At 46.1% G+C, this 18,293-nt stretch overlaps 2 protein-coding genes across 2 annotated transcripts; one reads left to right on the top strand and one right to left on the bottom strand.

Moving 5' to 3' along the window:
- Nucleotides 1-12,445: 12,445 nt before the first annotated feature.
- Nucleotides 12,446-14,466, top strand: LOC125506515 (protein trichome birefringence-like 19). The gene is made up of 2 exons (XM_048671317.1): nt 12,446-12,938; nt 13,524-14,466. The coding sequence occupies exons 1-2, from the start codon at nt 12,456-12,458 to the stop codon at nt 14,289-14,291; spliced, it is 1,251 nt and encodes a 416-aa protein (XP_048527274.1). The 5' UTR covers nt 12,446-12,455; the 3' UTR covers nt 14,292-14,466.
- An 885-nt stretch (nt 14,467-15,351) lies between these two features.
- On the bottom strand, nt 15,352-16,803 carry LOC125506514 (cis-prenyltransferase 4, chloroplastic-like). The gene is made up of 3 exons (XM_048671316.1): nt 16,337-16,803; nt 16,161-16,228; nt 15,352-15,949 (listed from the first exon to the last, which is right to left on the bottom strand). The coding sequence occupies exons 1-3, from the start codon at nt 16,595-16,597 to the stop codon at nt 15,478-15,480; spliced, it is 801 nt and encodes a 266-aa protein (XP_048527273.1). The 5' UTR covers nt 16,598-16,803; the 3' UTR covers nt 15,352-15,477.
- Nucleotides 16,804-18,293: the final 1,490 nt, after the last annotated feature.

Raw genomic sequence — 18,293 nt, 5'->3', positions numbered from 1 at the left:
AACTCCTTCACCCAAATTGCTTCATGCGCTGCCTCCGAGGCTGCCATGTACTCCGCTTCACATGTAGATCCCGCCACGACGCTCTGCTTGCAACTGCACCAGCTTACTGCCCCACCATTCAAAATATACACGTATCCGGTTTGTGACTTTGAGTCATCCAGATCTGTGTCGAAGCTAGCGTCGACGTAACCCTTTACGACGAGCTCTTCGTCACCTCCATAGACGAGAAACATTTCCTTAGTCCTTTTCAGGTACTTCAGGATATTCTTGACCGCTGTCCAGTGTTCCTTGCCGGGATTACCTTGGTACCTTCCTACCAAACTTACGGCAAGGTTTACATCAGGTCTGGTACACAACATGGCATACATAATAGAACCTATGGCTGAGGCATAGGGGATGACACTCATCTCTTCTATATCTTCTGTCGTGGTCGGACATTGAGCTGAGCTCAATTTCACACCTTGCAACACAGGCAAGAACCCCTTCTTAGACTGATCCATATTGAACTTCTTCAATATCTTATCAAGGTATGTGCTTTGTGAAAGACCTATGAGGCGTCTTGATCTATCTCTATAGATCTTGATGCCTAATATATATGTAGCTTCTCCAAGGTCCTTCATTGAAAAACTCTTATTCAAGTAGGCCTTAATGCTGTCCAAGAGTTCTATATCATTTCCCATCAAAAGTATGTCATCTACATATAATATGAGAAATGCTACAGAGCTCCCACTCACTTTCTTGTAAATACAGGCTTCTCCATAAGTCTGCGTAAACCCAAACGCTTTGATCATCTCATCAAAGCGAATGTTCCAACTCCGAGATGCTTGCACCAGCCCATAAATCGAGCGTTAGAGCTTGCACACCTTGTCAGCATTCTTAGGATCGACAAACCTTATGGCTGCATCATATACAATTCTTCCTTAAGGAAACCATTAAGGAATGCCATTTTGACGTCCATTTGCCATATCTCATAATCATAGAATGCGGCAATTGCTAACATGATTCGGACGGACTTTAGCTTCGCTACCGGTGAGAAAGTCTCATCGCAGTCAACCCCTTGAACTTGTCGATAACCCTTAGCGACAAGCCGAGCTTTATAGATGGTCACATTACCATCCGCGTCTGTCTTCTTCTTAAATATCCATTTATTTTCTATGGCTCGCCGCTCAACGGGCAAGTTAGTCAAAGTCCATACTTCGTTTTCATACATGGATCCTATCTCGGATTTCATGGCTTCTAGCCATTTGTCGGAATCCGGGCCCGCCATCGCTTCTTCATAGTTCGAAGGTTCACCGTTGTCTAACAACATGATTTCCAAGACAGGGTTGCCGTACCAATCTGGTGCGGAACGTGTCCTTGTGGACCTTCGAATTTCAGTAGGAGCTTGATCAGAAGTATCTTGATCATCATCATTAACTTCCTCTCTAGTCGGTGCAGGCACCTCAGAAACATTTTCTTGAGTTGCGCCATTTTCCGGTTCAAGAGGTAATACTTCATCAAGTTCTACTTTCCTCCCACTTACTTCTTTCGAGAGAAACTCCTTCTCTAGAAAGGATCCATTCTTGGCAACAAAGATCTTGCCTTCGGATTTGAGGTAGAAGGTATACCCAATAGTTTCTTTAGGGTATCCTATGAAGACGCATTTTTCCGACTTGGGTTCGAGCTTTTCAGGTTGAAGTTTCTTGACATAAGCATCGCATCCCCAAACTTTTAGAAACGACAGCTTAGGTTTCTTCCCAAACCATAATTCATACGCTGTCGTCTCAACGGATTTCGACGGAGCCCTATTTAAAGTGAATGCGGCAGTCTCTAAAGCATAGCCCCAAAAAGATAGCGGTAAATCGGTAAGAGACATCATAGATCGCACCATATCCAATAGAGTGCGATTACGACGTTCGGACACACCATTACGCTGAGGTGTTCAGGCGGCGTGAGTTGTGAAACTATTCCATATTTTCTTAAGTGTGTGCCAAACTCGTGACTCAAGTATTCTCCTCCACGATCTGATCGCAGGAACTTGATTTTCCTGTCATGTTGATTCTCAACCTCACTCTGAAATTCCTTGAACTTTTCAAAGGTCTCAGAATTGTGTTTCATTAAGTAGACATACCCATATCTACTCAAGTCATCAGTGAGGGTGAGAACATAACGATAGCCACCGAGAGCCTCAACACTCATTGGACCGCACACATCAGTATGTATGATTTCCAATAAGTTGGTTGCTCGCTCCATTGTTCCTGAGAACGGAGTCTTGGTCATTTTACCCATGAGGCATGGTTCGCACGTGTCAAATGATTCGTAATCAAGAGACTCTAAAAGTCCATCAGCATGGAGCTTCTTCACGCGTTTGACACCTATGTGACCAAGGCGGCAGTGCCACAAGTATGTGGGACTATCATTATCAATCTTACATTTTTTAGTACTCACACTATGAACATGTGTAGCATTACGCTCGAGATTCATTAAGAATAAACCATTCACCATCGGAGCATGACCATAAAACATATCTCTCATATAAATAGAACAACCATTATTCTCGGATTTAAATGAGTAGCCATCTCGTATTAAACGAGATCCTGATACAATGTTCATGCTCAAACTTGGCACTAAATAACAATTATTGAGATTCAAAACTAATCCCGTAGGTAAATGTAGAGGTAGCGTGCCGACGGCGATAACATCGACCTTGGAACCATTCCCGAAGCGCATCGTCACCTCGTCCTTCGCCAGTCTCCACTTATTCCGCAGCTCCTGCTTTGAGTTACAAATGTGAGAAACTGCACCGGTATCAAATACCCAGGAGCTACTACGAGTACTGGTAAGGTACACATCAATTACATGTATATCACATATACCTTTCGTTTTGCCGGCCTTCTTATCCGCTAAGTATTTGGGGCAGTTCCGCTTCCAGTGACCACTTTCCTTGCAATAAAAGCACTCAGTCTCGGGCTTGGGTCCATTCTTTGGCTTCTTCCCGGCAGCTTGCTTGCCAGGCGCGGCAACTCCCTTGCCGTCCTTCTTGAAGTTCTTCTTACCCTTGCCCTTTTTGAACTTAGTGGTTTTATTCACCATCAACACTTGATGTTCCTTTTTGACGTCTACCTCTGCTGATTTCAGCATTGCAAATACTTCAGGAATGGTCTTTTCCATCCCCTGCATATTGAAGTTCATCACAAAGCTCTTGTAGCTCGGTGGAAGCGACTGAAGGATTCTGTCAATGACCGCGTCATCCGGGAGATTAACTCCCAGCTGAGTCAAGCGGTTATGCAACCCAGACATAGTGAGTATGTGCTCACTGACAGAACTGTTTTCCTCCATCTTACAGATGAAGAACTTGTCGGAGACTTGATATCTCTCGACCCGGGCATGAGCTTGGAAAACCATTTTCAACTCTTCGAACATCTCATATGCTCCATGTCTCTCAAAACGCTTTTGGAGCCCCGGCTCTAAGCTGTAAAGCATGCCGCACTGAACGAGGGAGTAGTCATCGGTACGTGCCTGCCAAGCGTTCATAACGTCTTGTTCTGCAGGGAGAACAGGTGCGTCACCTAGCGGTGCTTGTAGGACATAATCTTTCTTGGCAGCTATGAGGATGATCCTCAGGTTCCGGACCCAGTCCGTGTAGTTGCTGCCATCGTCTTTCAGCTTGGTTTTCTCTAGGAACGCGTTGAAGTTGAGGACTACGTTGGCCATTTGATCTACAAGACATATTGAAAATTTTTAGACTAAGTTCATGATAATTAAGTTCATCTAATCAAATTATAATGAACTCCCACTCAGATAGACATCCCTCCAGTCATCTAAGTATAACATGATCCGAGTTAACTAGGCCGTGTCCGATCATCACGTGAGATGGACTAGTCAACGTCGGTGAACATCTTCATGTTGATCGTATCTTCTATATGACTCATGCTCGACCTTTCGGTCTTCTGTGTTCTGAGGCCATGTCTGTACATGCTAGGCTCGTCAAGTCAACCTAAGTGTTTGCATGTGTAAATCTGTCTTACACCCGTTGTATGTGAACATTAGAATCTATCACACCCGATCATCACGTGGTGCTTCGAAACAACGAACTGTCGCAACGGTGCACAGTTAGGGGGAACACTTTCTTGAAATTATTATGAGGGATCATCTTATTTACTACCGTCGTTCTAAGTAAACAAGATGCATAAATATGATAAACATCACATGCAATCAAATAATAATAGTGACATGATATGGCCAATATCACATAGCTCCTTTGATCTCCATCTTGGGGCTCCATGATCATCTTGTCACCAGCATGACACCATGATCTCCATCATCATGATCTCCATCATCGTGTCTCCATGAAGTTGCTCGCCAACTATTACTTCTACTACTATGGCTAACGCGTTTAGCAATAAAGTAAAGTAATTTACATGGCGTTTCTCAATGACACGCAGGTCATACAAAAAATATAGACAACTCCTATGGCTCCTGCCGGTTGTCATACTCATCGACATGCAAGTCGTGATTCCTATTACAATAGCATGAACATCTCATACATCACATATAGATCATTCATCATTCATCACAACTTTGGCCATATCATATCACAAAGCACTTGCTGCAAAAACAAGTTAGACGTCCTCTAATTGTTGTTGCAAGTTTTACGTGGCTGAAGTAGGGTTCTAGCAAGAACGTTTTCTTACCTACGTGAAAGCCACAACGTGATTTGTCAACTTCTATTTACCCTTTATAAGGACCCTTTTCATCGAATCCGCTCCAACTAAAGTGGGAGAGACAGACACCCGCCAGCCATCTTATGCAACTTGTGCATGTTACTCGGTGGAACCGGTCTCACGTAAGCGTACGTGTAAGGTTGGTCCGGGCCGCTTCATCCCACAATACCGTTGAAGCAAGATAAGACTAGTAGCAGCAAGAAAGTTGATAACATCAATGCCCACAACAAATTGTGTTCTACTCGTGCAAGAGAACTACGCATAGACCTAGCTCATGATGCCACTGTTGGGGAACGTTGCAGAAAACAAAAATTTTCCTACGGTTTCACCAAGATCCATCTATGAGTTCATCTAGCAACGAGTGATTGGATTGCATCTACATACCTTTGTAGATCACGCGCGGAAGCGTTCAAAGAACGGGGATGAGGAAGTCGTACTCAACGTGATCCAAATCATCGGAGATCCTAGCACTGAACGGACGGCACCTCTGCGTTCAACACACGTACGGTCAGCGTAACGTCTCCTTCTTCTTGATCCAGCAAGGGGGGAGGAGAGGTTGAGGGAGATGGCTCCAGCAGCAGCATGACGGCGTGGTGGTGATGGAGCTGCAGTACTCCGGCAGGGCTTCGCCAAGCACTATGGAGGAGGAGGATGTGTTGGAGAGGGAGAAGGAGGCACCAAAGGCGTGGATTGAGAGGCCCTCCTTCCCCCACTATATATAGGGAGCCTAGGGGGGGCACCGGCCCTAGGAGATCCAATCTCCTAGGGGGGCGGCGGCCAAGGGAGGAATCCCTCCTCCCCAAGGCACCTAGGAGGTGCCTTCCCCTTTTGGGACTCTTCCCTTCCTTGAACCCTAGGTGCATGGGCCTCTTAGGGCTGGTGCCCTTGGCCCATATGGGCCAAGACGCACCCCCTACAGCCCATGTGGCCCCCCGGGGCAGGTGGCCCCACCCGGTGGACCCCCGAGACCCTTCTGGTGGTCCCGGTACAATACCGGTGACCCCGAAACTTGTCCCGATGCCCGAAATAGCACTTCATATATATAATTCTTTACCTCCGGACCATTCCGGAACTCCTCGTGACGTCCGGGATCTCATCCGGTACTCTGAAAAACATTCGGGTTACTGCATATACATATCCCTACAACCCTAGCGTCACCGAACCTTATGTGTGTAGACCCTACGGGTTCGGGAGACATGTAGACATGACCGAGATCACTCTCCGGTCAATAACCAACAGAGGGATCTGGATACCCATGTTGGCTCCCACATGTTCCTCGATGATCTCATCGGATGAACCACGATGTCGAGGATTCAAGCAACCCCGTATACAATTCCCTTTGTCAATCGGTATGTTACTTGCCCGAGATCCGATCGTCGGTATCCCAATACCTTGTTCAATCTCGTTACCAGCAAGTCACTTTACTCGTACCGCAATGCATGATCCCGTGACCAGACACTTGGTCACTTTGAGCTCATTATGATGATGCATTACCGAGTGGGCCCAGTGATACCTCTCCGTCATACGGAGTGACAAATCCCAGTCTTGATCCGTGTCAACCCAACAGACACTTTCGGAGATACCCGTAGTATACCTTTATAGTCACCTAGTTACGTTGTGACGTTTGGTACACCCAAAGCACTCCTACGGTATCCGGGAGTTACACGATCTCATGGTCTAAGGAAAAGATACTTGACATTGGAAAACTCTAGCAAACGAACTATACGATCTTATGCTATGTTTAGGATTGGGTCTTGTCCATCACATCATTCTTCTAATGATGTGATCCCGTTATCAATGACATCCAATGTCCATCGTCAGGAAACCATGACTATCTGTTGATCAACGAGCTAGTCAACTAGAGGCTTACTAGGGACATGTTGGTGTCTATTATTCACACATGTATTACGATTTCCAGATAACACAATTATAGCATGAATAAAAGACAATTATCATGAACAAGGAAATATAATAATAATGCTTTTATTATTGCCTCTAGGGCATATTTCCAACACTCAAACTGTTTGTACTCTGGATCTTTGTTTGATCCAGATTTCTTCCTGTCGCAATGCTTCTCGTAGCTATGAAGCTATAGAGAGTTCTTCTGCTGTTGGGCCCCTGCCAACAGACGCCGTTCGCAGTCGTTCCAAAGATTTCTGCAGTTTGCGTACCTTTTTTGCCATGTTGCCAAACTCGTGCTCTTCCCAGGAGCCGAGACGGGACTGTACCGAGTTGAGAGCATCCACTACTCCTTTCAGTCCTCCTTGGCCAGCCCCAGATTGCCAAAGGTCCATAACAAGTTTGTCATAGTCCTCATGGGTCTGCCAAACATTTTCACAGCGAAAGGGGCGTTGCGCAGCAGGCCACCTGTTCGGATGATCGCTTCTTAATTCTGCCAACACGTAGCAATGATCAGAGGCAATTGAACTAATGTGTTTGACAGTGGTGTACTCAAAAAGTTGTAAGAATTCATTATTAGCTAGTGCTCGATCGAGTCGAGCTTTTACATTCGAGTCGCCCTGCTGTTTATTATCCCATGTAAAGGGAACTCCTCTCCAACCTACATCTTGGAAGGAACAAGCATCTATAACCTCACGGAAGGCCTACATCTGCCATGCTGGTCGCTCATGCACACTAAAGTGCTCCTCAGCATACATTGTCTAATTGAAGTCGCCCATGCAAATCCATCCTTCGTGCTGAATGCCATGCAAAGTACGCAAGAACTCCCAACTATGGTGCATGTTCCCTGTCCGGGGTTCTCCGTAAAAACCTGTAAAACGCCAAGAGTTTTGGTCATCTTTCCTCCTGACTTTTACATCAATGTGCGCTCGGCTGTAGTTTTTCAGTTCAACATTCACTTCATCTGTCCAAAAAAAGCCAATGCCACTGCTTAAACCAGTGCTATCTACTGCAAAACAACCTTGAAATCCTAGCACGGATTTCATGTTCTCCACCCGTTTACCCTTAATCTTCGTTTCCATAACAAAGAGAAGGGCGGGACCTTCTTGCTTCACAATTTTGCGAAGCTCGCGAACTGTCTCGGGGTTCCCAAGCCCTCGACAGTTCCAGCTTATGCAATTCATTGGGACGGGCAGGGCTGCGAGGCTGCCGCTGCCGAGGTCCCAGAATTTTCAGGTGTTGGCCTTTTCTTTTTGCGTTCTCTTTCAGCTGATCCATCTTCCTCCTCGGCCTCGGTAGTCCCCGCCACCTGGCCACCAGAAATCATTAGCTGATTGGTACTCTCCTCAACAGGTGCGATTACTGGATTGGTTTCGATCCTCCTGTATACTTGCTTCGTGCCATCTCCCCCTTTGCGTTTGTTTCTGTTTTTGGCCGGGGAGTTGACCTCATTGGTTTGCTCCTTCGCCTTGCTGGGCTGTTTAGTAGTTGAGCTTCGAGCAGTGTCTTGCTCCCTGTTGGAGCCCTAGCTAGAGCTCGCTTTCTTCCAGTCCTCATGAGGCCGAAGACCCGTGCTGAATGGCAGATCTCCATTGGCATCGCGGGTCCCCGGGGTAGGGCAGAAGAGGTCACTATGCCCAAGACGACCGCACGAGAAGCAGAAGTGAGGGATGTTCTCGTACTGGATATCGTATGCATCTGTCCTTTTGCGCCTGGCAGATTCTATCAGGATCCAGCGCCTCAAGGGCTTGCTGACATCGAGTGTAACACGGGCTCTGAGAAAGCCCCCAACATGATCAAACTGCACTTGAGTTGCTAGCTTGTCTATCTGTTTTGCAATCGCCGATCCCCATGAGTCGTTCCGAAGATTGTAAGGGAGGTTCACAACCCTAGCCCAAACTTGTAGCCGATCGAATTTCAGTTCAGTCGGCCTCGTGCAGTCATCAAACTCCATTAGGATCACGGCGTGCTTGCTGATGTGCCACGGGGAACCTTCCCAGATGCCATCATAGTCTCTCTGGGTAGCGAACTCCGCCACAAACATGTTGATTCCAACAGATCGGAAAACTAAACCTTTAGGGTTACCCCAGGCGGGACGAAGAGCGTTGGTGATGGTTTGGATATGCAGACTGTTGCGGTTCAGCACCTTCCCGGCGATCATCCACTTCTGCTGTTTGCCCTCCTCCCAATCATCTATCACCAATGGCGTGGCCTCCTCTTCTGTTATGTCTAGCTTACCTAGGGCCTCCGCCAGCCGAGCCCTTGCCGAATTTGGGGACAAAGGGCCAACAGCACCAGATCCGTTGTTCGCCGATGAGGAAGCGTTGGAAGCCATCGTCCTCTCCTGTGGTCAGGTCTCGCCCCGCCGATCCGATCGGCGAGCGCCGCAGGTCCACGCGAGAAACCCTAATCGCCGCCTAGGGGGCGTCCGGGTTTTCCGCTGGAAAACGTAGCTCTTACTGAATACCCAGTAACTAGTACGGCGTCTGGCGCCTGGCGCCTTGTGACTAGTACTGTTGACTGTCCTGTCATCCCAACTAGACGTGCTAACTTTCATCTTTTTGTGTCTTTTATTCGTTATTTTTTTCTTCTTTTTTTCTTTCTCTTCTTCCCCATTTCGATGAACTTTTTTCAAATTCATGAACTTTGTCCTTCAAAATTGATGAACTTTTATCAAATTCGATGAACTTTTATCCAAATCTTATGAACTTTTTCAAACTTGATGAATTTTTTTCCAAATTCGATGAACTAATTTTCAAATTTGATGATTTTTTTTCAAATTCCATGAACTTTTTTCAACATTGGTGAACTTATTTTAAAATCGATGAACTAGTTTTTAAATCATTGAACTTTTTATTCAAAATTGATGAAATTTTTCCAAATTTCGTGAACTTTTTTCAAAATTGATGAATTATTTCTAATGAACTTTTTTCGTGAATTTAGAAGTTTTTGTGAACTTTTATGAAAAAGTCAACAGTCAACAACCTGAGCAGTGGTCTATGCTTTGACTATCACGCACGAGAAGAAGAAAGCGCTCCCACGAGCGACCGGAACGCCCGCCGTCGCCCCTCCCGTGAGCACCGTCGGCGGCCGCCGCCTCCCTCCGACCCCGATAGCCCCCAATCGAGCCCCTCATCATTTTCCCTCTTCCCCGGGCTCGATTTCGTCTCCATCCAAGCGATGTTCTGCTTCGTCCGCACCATAGCTGCCATGGCCGAGCTCGGCGAGCTTCGGCTGTGAGAGGAAGAGAAACGGGAGAGGGAAAAGCCCAGGTGCCCACCACTGCCGGCTGCATTGACCTCAGGCTGGATCCGCACTTTGCAAGTTAGCAACGGGAGTGGAAGAATCTGCACTTTGCAAGTTAGCAACGACAGCAGCAACTATCCGGTGCTCAGTTAGAGTACGAATTCAGTGTGCATCGATCCAATTAGAGTACCAATTGAGCAGCGGCAACAAGTAGACACGTGCTCGAGTACAAGTGCATCGTTCGAATTCTGAAAATTCAGTTTTTCAGCGTTCTTTTTTCTGAAGAAAGTGTACGAGGCCAAGGTCTACTTTAGTTTTCAGAAAATTCAGACTTTCGTGGTTCCATTTTTCTCTTTATGAATTGCAGCTTGGGTCAACTAAAAGTTAAATTCTATTTCAAGAGATAAATCGGAGAGACAGTAGATGCAGTTTGTGTCAAGTAGATGTCCTATTATATTTATGAAAATGCTAAAATCCGAACCACCCCGATAACTTCTATGTAAATAGCACGATAATTTAAGAACCAAAGAGCTGATAACTTGCATACAAACACGGAGGGGTAATTTTAATCCGGGGAATAAGTTGTTGAAAAATACCCCTGGTAACTTTTTTGCAAATCGCATGGTAACATAGACGTTGCACACCTGATAACTTAGGTACAAGCACCAATAGAACTTTGACCCTGGAAAAAAAGATGTAAAAACATATCACCGGTAATTTTTTGTGTAAATAGCATGATAATATAGGCTCCTGAACGTGATAACTTATGTACAAACACCACGCTAACTTTGACCCATCGATAGAAGTTGTTGAAAACATATAACCGATAACTTCTTTGTAAATAGCATGATAATATATACTCCCGGTCTTGATAACTTAGGTATAAACACCGCGATAACTTTGACCCGTAAAAAAAAGTTATTGAAAACATACTCCGGTAACATCTGTGTAAATAACATGATAATATAGGCTCCCGGACCTGATAACTTAGGTACAAACACCACGATAACTTTGACTCATGAAAAAAAGTTGTTGAAAATATACTCTGATAACTTTTTATGTAAATAGCATGATAATATAGGCTCCCGATTCTGATAACTTAGGTACAAATATCAAGATAACTTTGACGTAAAAAAAAACTGTTAAAAACATACCACCGATAACTTCTCATGTAAATAACATGAGCTGATAACATGTTAATATGTTGTTAAAAAATACCTCCCAATAACTCATGTGTAAACAACGTGATAATACATGCACATGAGAGTTGATAACTTATATGCAAATATCGCGGTAATTTTCTGACCAAGGGAATGAAAATTGTTGAAAAAGATACCCCGATAACTTTTGTGCAACATGGTAATATACACAACAAAGCTGATAACTCACTACAAACATTATAATCACTTTTTGACCCTTGGGATAAAAGTTTGTTGGGTCAAAAAGTTTGTTGAAAACATACCCCCGAAACGTTTATGTAAATGAAACTGTAACTTATGTATGACAGACGTGATAACTCACATAGCCCAGATGTGGTAATTTTGGTCCGAAAGATAGTCATTAGAACATATCAACATAGGATCTAATTTCGAAGATCTCATTGAGACGATTTTTTTATGAAGACGGTTTTTCAATCGGGACGACGGTTTGAGCTACAAAACATTTTGAAGTTTGAAAAAAAGAAAGAATCTAGGATGACATCAGCTTTTTGTCTTTTAGTGCATATATGCATCTAATTAAAGAGAGGAGTGTTGTGAAAGAAAAATTAATCATTCTAATACATGCACTTATATAATTAGAGTGAAGTAAGGATCGTTCTTACCTATTGCTAAAATCCGAACGTTTGGTAGTTATAAAAGTCCATAAACAAAAATTGTATTATAAAAAGAACTAACGATCATGGGGATCGAGCAATCATGGGGACGAGCGATGGAAAGAACGCTCAGGTATATGGGCCGGCCCACGAGGTGCGTGCGTGGGTACTGCTACCCTTTACGGACGCAGAGGACGCCCAAGAGGAGGTCTCGTCCATCGAGGCGTCAGGTTGTAGCTTTAATTTTTAGACATGGTTTCTTAAGTTCTTATAATATTTTTATGAATGATAACCAACCTACCTATCTATTACTTTGAAATCTGGTGTCAACACTCCCTTCGTTCCTAAATATAAGTCTTTTTAAAAAATACTATTGTGAGTCCACCGAAAATTCATGTGTTTCTGTGTCAATAACAAGGTCCTTGCCCGCGCTAATCTTGCCAAACGTCGTTCAGTGGCTTGTTTTGGAACGAGTCAGCGTCTCTGTAGGCGCACGCACCCAAAATCAAAAACCGCGTCCGCTGACAGTAGAGTGGCACGGAATTGCTGCAATTTAATATTGGCATGGAGAAGGATTAGTGAGCGAATCATCCTCGATCTATATATATAAATCATCTGATGATGACATATACCACACATACCGGCAGTCCGGCACCAGTAATTGACGCGCCATTCTCATGCAGGAATTGACCAGGAACTACATGATCGATCATCACATATGGCTCGCTATATGTACTGAGAAATCGAACTCAAGATGATGCACACCGGCCGAATACTTGTCAGATCCAGCAACCATGAGGGACCTTCTTCACATCAGCCATCCCCATGGCCATGGGAGGAGCAGCAGCAGATTCTTCGTCGTCGCCGTCGTGTCCCTCACGCTCGTTGCAGCTCTTCTCGCGGCTTTCAACATGCTGACCACGACGACGATCCCAGCTGACCGGCGGCCGCTTGGTTCTCAGTCTCACACGTCAGCCCGGCGAGGCGAGGGCTGTGACATTTTCCGGGGCGACTGGGTGCCGGACCTGGACGCGCCCTACTACACCAACGACACCTGCCCCCCGGGGATCATCGACGAGCACTACGACTGCATGAGGTTCGGCAGGCCGGACCTGGGCTTCCTCCAGTGGCGGTGGCAGCCCGCCGGCGACGGCTGCGACCTGCCCCGCTTCGACCCCCTCCGCTTCCTGGCCATGATGAGGGGCAAGACCATCGCCTTCGTCGGGGACTCGCTGGCCAGGAACCACAAGGACTCTCTCATCTGCCTCCTCACCAGAGTTCGTACTCCTTCCAATCTTCACTCTCTCTTAATCTTCTTCCTTTTTCTTTCCATCAGGAGTAAAGAAAACATCATAATAATGTTAAAAAAAACTGATGTCAGACTTTTTAGATTTTCAGGTAAACGCCCAGAATTATCATGCGTAAAAAATAATATAATTGGAATGTTGTTGTAATGAATTTGCCATCCTCTAAAGCTAAAATTGTCTTATAGTACAAAACATGACAGAAAAAAATGTGTTCTACCTTCTCGCCCCCCTCCCCATTCTTGATTTTGTTTTTCATTCATCTTTGTGTTTTTATCGTTTTTCTTGAAAACCAATTGGCACATCACTCTTTTATTTATCAAATAAAATTATGTTTTTTTGCCAAACAAATAAGAGTTACCGAAAAATGTTATTCCCCCAAAAACATCACACAAGTGTTTACCACATAAAATCTCTTTTTACACAATCAAATTATATGGACAGATAAATCACTGACTAATACAACCTATTAAAATATTTATCTTTCCGTTGCAATGTACGGCTAATTGTCTAGAAATATTTTAATGTACTGATGATCCAGTACATGCACGCATGCAGGTCGCGACGCCTATCACAAGCTGGCCGAGAAAGAAGCACACGGTGTACTACTACAGGGAGTACAACTTCACGGTGGCCAGCTTCTGGGTGCCATACCTTGTCCGGCACGAGATGATCGACGACGACGGGCCGACGCACACGGGCCTCTGGAACCTCTACCTGGACGAGCCGGAGGAGGTGTGGGCGACGCATGTGGCGGAGCTCGACTACGTGGTGGTGTCGGCGTCGAGCTGGTTCTACCGCCCGTCCATGCTGTACGAGGCCGAGCAGCTCGTCGGGTGCCACTACTGCCAGCGGCCCAACGTGACGGACCTGACAATGCGGTACGCGCTGCGCATGGCCACGCGGGCCGCGTTGCGGGCGCTCTCCGGCGCCGACGGCCGGTTCCGCGGCACGGTGCTGCTGCGCACCGTCGACCCGTCGCACTATGAGGGCGGGGAGTGGAACAAGGACGGCAACTGCCTTCGGAGGGCGCCGCACCGACGCGGGGAGAAGATGGTCGAGGGCTTCGAGCTCGACTTCCGCGCGCTGCAGGTGGAGGAGTTTGCGGCGGCGGAGAGGGCGGCGGCCGGCGGGGTGAGGGTGATGCTCATGGACACGACGGAGGCGATGATCCTGCGCGCGGACGCGCATCCCAGCAAGTACCGCGCCTGGACGCCCGACCCGCTCATGAAAAACCAGGTGTACAGCGACTGCGTGCACTGGTGCCTTCCGGGGGCCATTGATACATGGAACGACATGCTGCTCCATATGCTGCTCAACGAGTGACTGCACTTCGATGATTATAATTAAATGGTAATAAAACCCATTTGTATTGGGCTTGTATGTTGTACTCCCTCCGTTCGGAATTACTTGTCTCGGATATGGATGTATCTAGAACTAAAATACATCTGGATACATCCATTTCTACGACAAGTAATTCCGAACGGAGGGAGTAACTTACAACCAGAAGAGAGGGAAAACCAACATATGATTGAATGGTTGGAAGGACCCACAGAAATCAAATCATAATTTTTGACGTTTTGATATCTTATAAAGATGAAATATTATTCCAATGGAAGGCTATGTTTCCGTCGATGACGTGGTCTGCAGTGATTCGTTAATATCAAGACCTGTTGGTTTGGTCTTTCATAGATGCTCACAGGGATATGGTGTGTGTGCTTTCATAAGATTTAGTGTATGTACTTATTTTTGGGCTTCTATGTTTATACTTTGTTTATTAAGAAAAGCTGCAAACACTAGGCAGAAGTAGAGATGTGGAAAAGGGGGCATCCCAATCACCGCAGCGCATAGCCTTAACTGAAGTTGTAATATTCATCTTTGCCATCAGTCAATTCAGAAAATTAGGAAAATAAATAAACACAGAACGATGAGTCTTGACCCTAAAATTCAGTTGGCAACAAGATCCGTCCTTCTTCCTCGCCGTGGTTTCTTAACTTTCTTCTATGGGTAATACATTAACATCTTTTCAAACATGAACTATGGAGTTAGATATTCAATGGTCTCAATTTTTGTGAAACACATGTAGTTTCTTTCCATAGATTTAAAAATTTTAAGAAAATAAATAAGTGGTGATTTTTTTAATACTAATCATTTTTGCTGGTATGATATAGCAATCTTTTTTGAAAAACATGAGATGTGAGATGGAACATTTTTGTAGTAACTTGCAAAATATGATCCAATTATTTTAATAGATTGAACATATAGCATAGAGACCCCCCCTCCCCCCAAAAAAAAGCCTAGAGACCATTCGGCATGAATGCTAAACTATATCGATTACAATGAGCATATAGTAAAATCACGGGAGAGAAGTTTTAGTAGCCTCTGCTGTAGTACACCACTCACCGTACGTGAGGAAAACACTTTATTTGAAGGTAATAAAAACTGATTATAAAGCCAGATACAGATAGATAGAGCATGATCGAGCATCGGGTCACGTGCGCGCACCGTTTATTTATAGCGCTGCATTATGTTTTCTTGCACCAAAGCGCCTATCTCTGCTCTGGAAGGCCGTCAATGCCTGGAGATATTGGGCCTCCCCGAAATCAGGCCAGAGCGTGTCGGTGAAGAAGAGCTCAGAGTAAGCCGACTGCCACAGCAGGAAGTTGCTGAGCCTCAGCTCGCCGCTGGTCCTGATGAGCAGGTCCGGGCAAGAGGAGGAGGATTCGTCTGCCGCACAGCTGGTCTGGAGCTCGTCGGCGAACATCGACTCATCGATGTCCTCCGGCCTGAGCAGCTTGGCGTCCACCTTTTGGGCGAGCTTACGGCATGCTTGCACAATGTCCATCCGCCCGCTGTAGCTGATGGCTAGGACTAGATCGAGACGCGAGTTGTTCCTTGTTGCCTCCTCGGCATCTCGTGCGGTCTTCTGCACAGAGATTGGCAGCCTTGAGCGGTCACCAATTATACGTAGACGGGTCCCTTCCCTGCAACAGAGTAACACAGAAATATAATCGATCGATCTCTTCTCCTTGTGATCGGTCCAAAATTAATACTACCTCTGCAACTTTTTATACTCAGTGACATCTTTAGAGTCTATGACAGTGTCAAAAAACGTCTTAAATAAATCAAGTTACAGAGGGAATATGAACTAATTAATTTGCACAAGTACTGAAGTAGTCATATGTAGTACCGTACCTCATGAACTCGGCGAGGTTGTCGTTGATAAACCTCTCGATCAAGGCCATCAAGAAGTCAACCTCCGCCTGCAAATGCCATGAAAGAACACCACCATCAATCAAGAGCTATGTATGTACATGCATGCATGGCGGGCGCGCACGATCGAGGAATGACAAGGTATTATAGGTGCGGGCCTTTGGTCGATTCCAGTTCTCGAGCGAGAAGCCGAAGGCGGTGACGACGCGGATGCCCCAGGCGCGGCAGAGCCGCACCGTCCTCATCAGCGCGCGCATCCCGTGCTCGTGCCCGTCTGTCGGTGGCAGGCCCCGCGCTGCCGCCCACCGAGAGTTCCCGTCCATCACCAGCGCCACGTGCCGCGGCAGCGACTCCGACCGGAGCCCTTCTGGGAGGAGCACCTCGGCCGCCGGCGCGGATGTAGAGTTGGAGAGCGGCATAGTAGAGCGCTGCCTTGTTTCAGGGTGGTTCGGAGCGGCAACGTGGAATGGGGGCGGTGCTCTCTCCTCGTAGTACTCTTCTCCGTGCTCCTCTAATCTGTATCCCCTTGGCCCAAATTAAGGTGGAAAATAAACCTAAGAGCCAGAGAATCAAGCCAAGATCTTTGGCCTGCCTCGTCGACACTTTGATCACATGTAAACTCTTGGAAGTAGAGATATCGTAATGCGTAAAGTGCAGAAGCAAGTTCAAGGTCAAAGAAGGAGCCCCGATCGAGGGCTATAGATTCTCATTGCTTGTAAAGTTTCTCTAATCAGCATCTCAGTGACCCAATCAAGGTAAAAGCCCTAAGGCCTAGAGAATCTTTCTGAACATGCCATGTTGCTTGTCTGCATGACTCCAGGCTCGACCGCATCGAACTCTGTTTTATCAATCGATTTTTCTGCGTGTGGCAGGATTCTTTGCTGCAGATCCTCGATCGTTTCAATCAGTGGAGTTTTAAACGAAACACGGTATAGGTGCAGATGCTTATATGTACGCACATATACTTCTCTCTATGAACGTATGCAGGCACATCCTACCTTTATAAGCACATTTGAGATTCTGAGCTTATGGACCTTGAGATTGAAGAAGTCGCCATAGGGCATAATGTGTAAACTCGTGCCAGTGAATGCTCTTTCTACTGTGTAAATTCGTGACAAAAGCAAGTGGTTGGGTCAAAACGAAAAGCCCCAAGCACCCAAGGTATAGGGATTCTACTTACATGTTAACTTGGAACATGCTCCTCCAATCTGTTTACATTACTGCAATCTTGGCCATAGCTTCTTCGTTGGCATATGAGCTATGTCACTCCATAGGGCTCAATTAAGCTTAATAAGAACCCTAAGACCTACAGAATCAAGCCAAGATCTTTCCGCATATGGCACGGTAGCATTCCAATTTTCATAATGTATAATCTCGTGGTGGTGGGGACATGATGACACGTGAACTCGTGGCAGAAGCAAGTGACAAGGTAAAAAAAGAGCAATGGTTTATCTTTGCCAGAGACCCCATTTCAACTCTCTCTTTTTTCGAAACAGAGGCAAAAGCCTTTTTCATTAATTAAGAAGAAGATAGCTGCCCAGTTAATTACCGGAAAACTGAGCGAAAACCGATACATCGAGGGCCAAGCCCACACTAGAACTCAAACACCTAACGCCCGACACCACGGATGACGCCTCGCAACAAGCCAACCCACGAAACCTCATGCAAACTACTCCCAAAATAAAAAACACCGTAGAAGAGGAAACAAAGCGGCGACTAACATGTTGCAGAGTTGACCCTCACGACGGCACATACCACCTGGTTGGCATGTTTGGTCTGCTCCGCTTTGACAAGGCGAATCAATCCCTGGGTGATCACAGGCATGGCAATGAGGCATTTGATCAGCTCGGTTAAGTCATGCAAAGTGTCACCTTCATCAATCGCGAAAGCGCAGCCTTTTGCAACAGCCTGTACTTCATCGGAGATAGAACTAGCTAGGCTGATCTCAGTGGCCACCACCGGGGCAACTAACCCCAAGGTCAGCGGCTGCATGGTGTTGCCAATGTCCTCAGTACCTTGGTCCCTGTGGTTTGCCACCAGCGCCGCCTGCGTCATCGGCAACGACCCCTACAGACCAACTGATGCCTCCGCCCGCTCCAGTAAGCTGGTTGCACG

This window comes from Triticum urartu, chromosome 5 (genome assembly GCF_003073215.2).
Source record: "Triticum urartu cultivar G1812 chromosome 5, Tu2.1, whole genome shotgun sequence".
Lineage (NCBI taxonomy): Eukaryota > Viridiplantae > Streptophyta > Magnoliopsida > Poales > Poaceae > Triticum > Triticum urartu.
Note: the sequence above shows the minus strand (reverse complement) of the source record. Positions and strands in the feature narration are given on the sequence as shown.

Bases quoted from the DNA above. Each gene is read 5' to 3' on its own strand.
- LOC125506515 (XM_048671317.1), top strand. From the start codon at position 12,456: ATGAGGGACCTTCTTCACATCAGCCATCCCCATGGCCATGGGAGGAGC. The intron at 12,939-13,523 runs GTTCGTACTCCT...GCACGCATGCAG, and splicing joins TCATCTGCCTCCTCACCAGA to GTCGCGACGCCTATCACAAG.
- LOC125506514 (XM_048671316.1), bottom strand. From the start codon at position 16,597: ATGCCGCTCTCCAACTCTACATCCGCGCCGGCGGCCGAGGTGCTCCTC. The intron at 16,229-16,336 runs GCCCGCACCTAT...TGGCATTTGCAG, and splicing joins AGAACTGGAATCGACCAAAG to GCGGAGGTTGACTTCTTGAT. The intron at 15,950-16,160 runs GTACGGTACTAC...ACTCTGTTGCAG, and splicing joins AACCTCGCCGAGTTCATGAG to GGAAGGGACCCGTCTACGTA.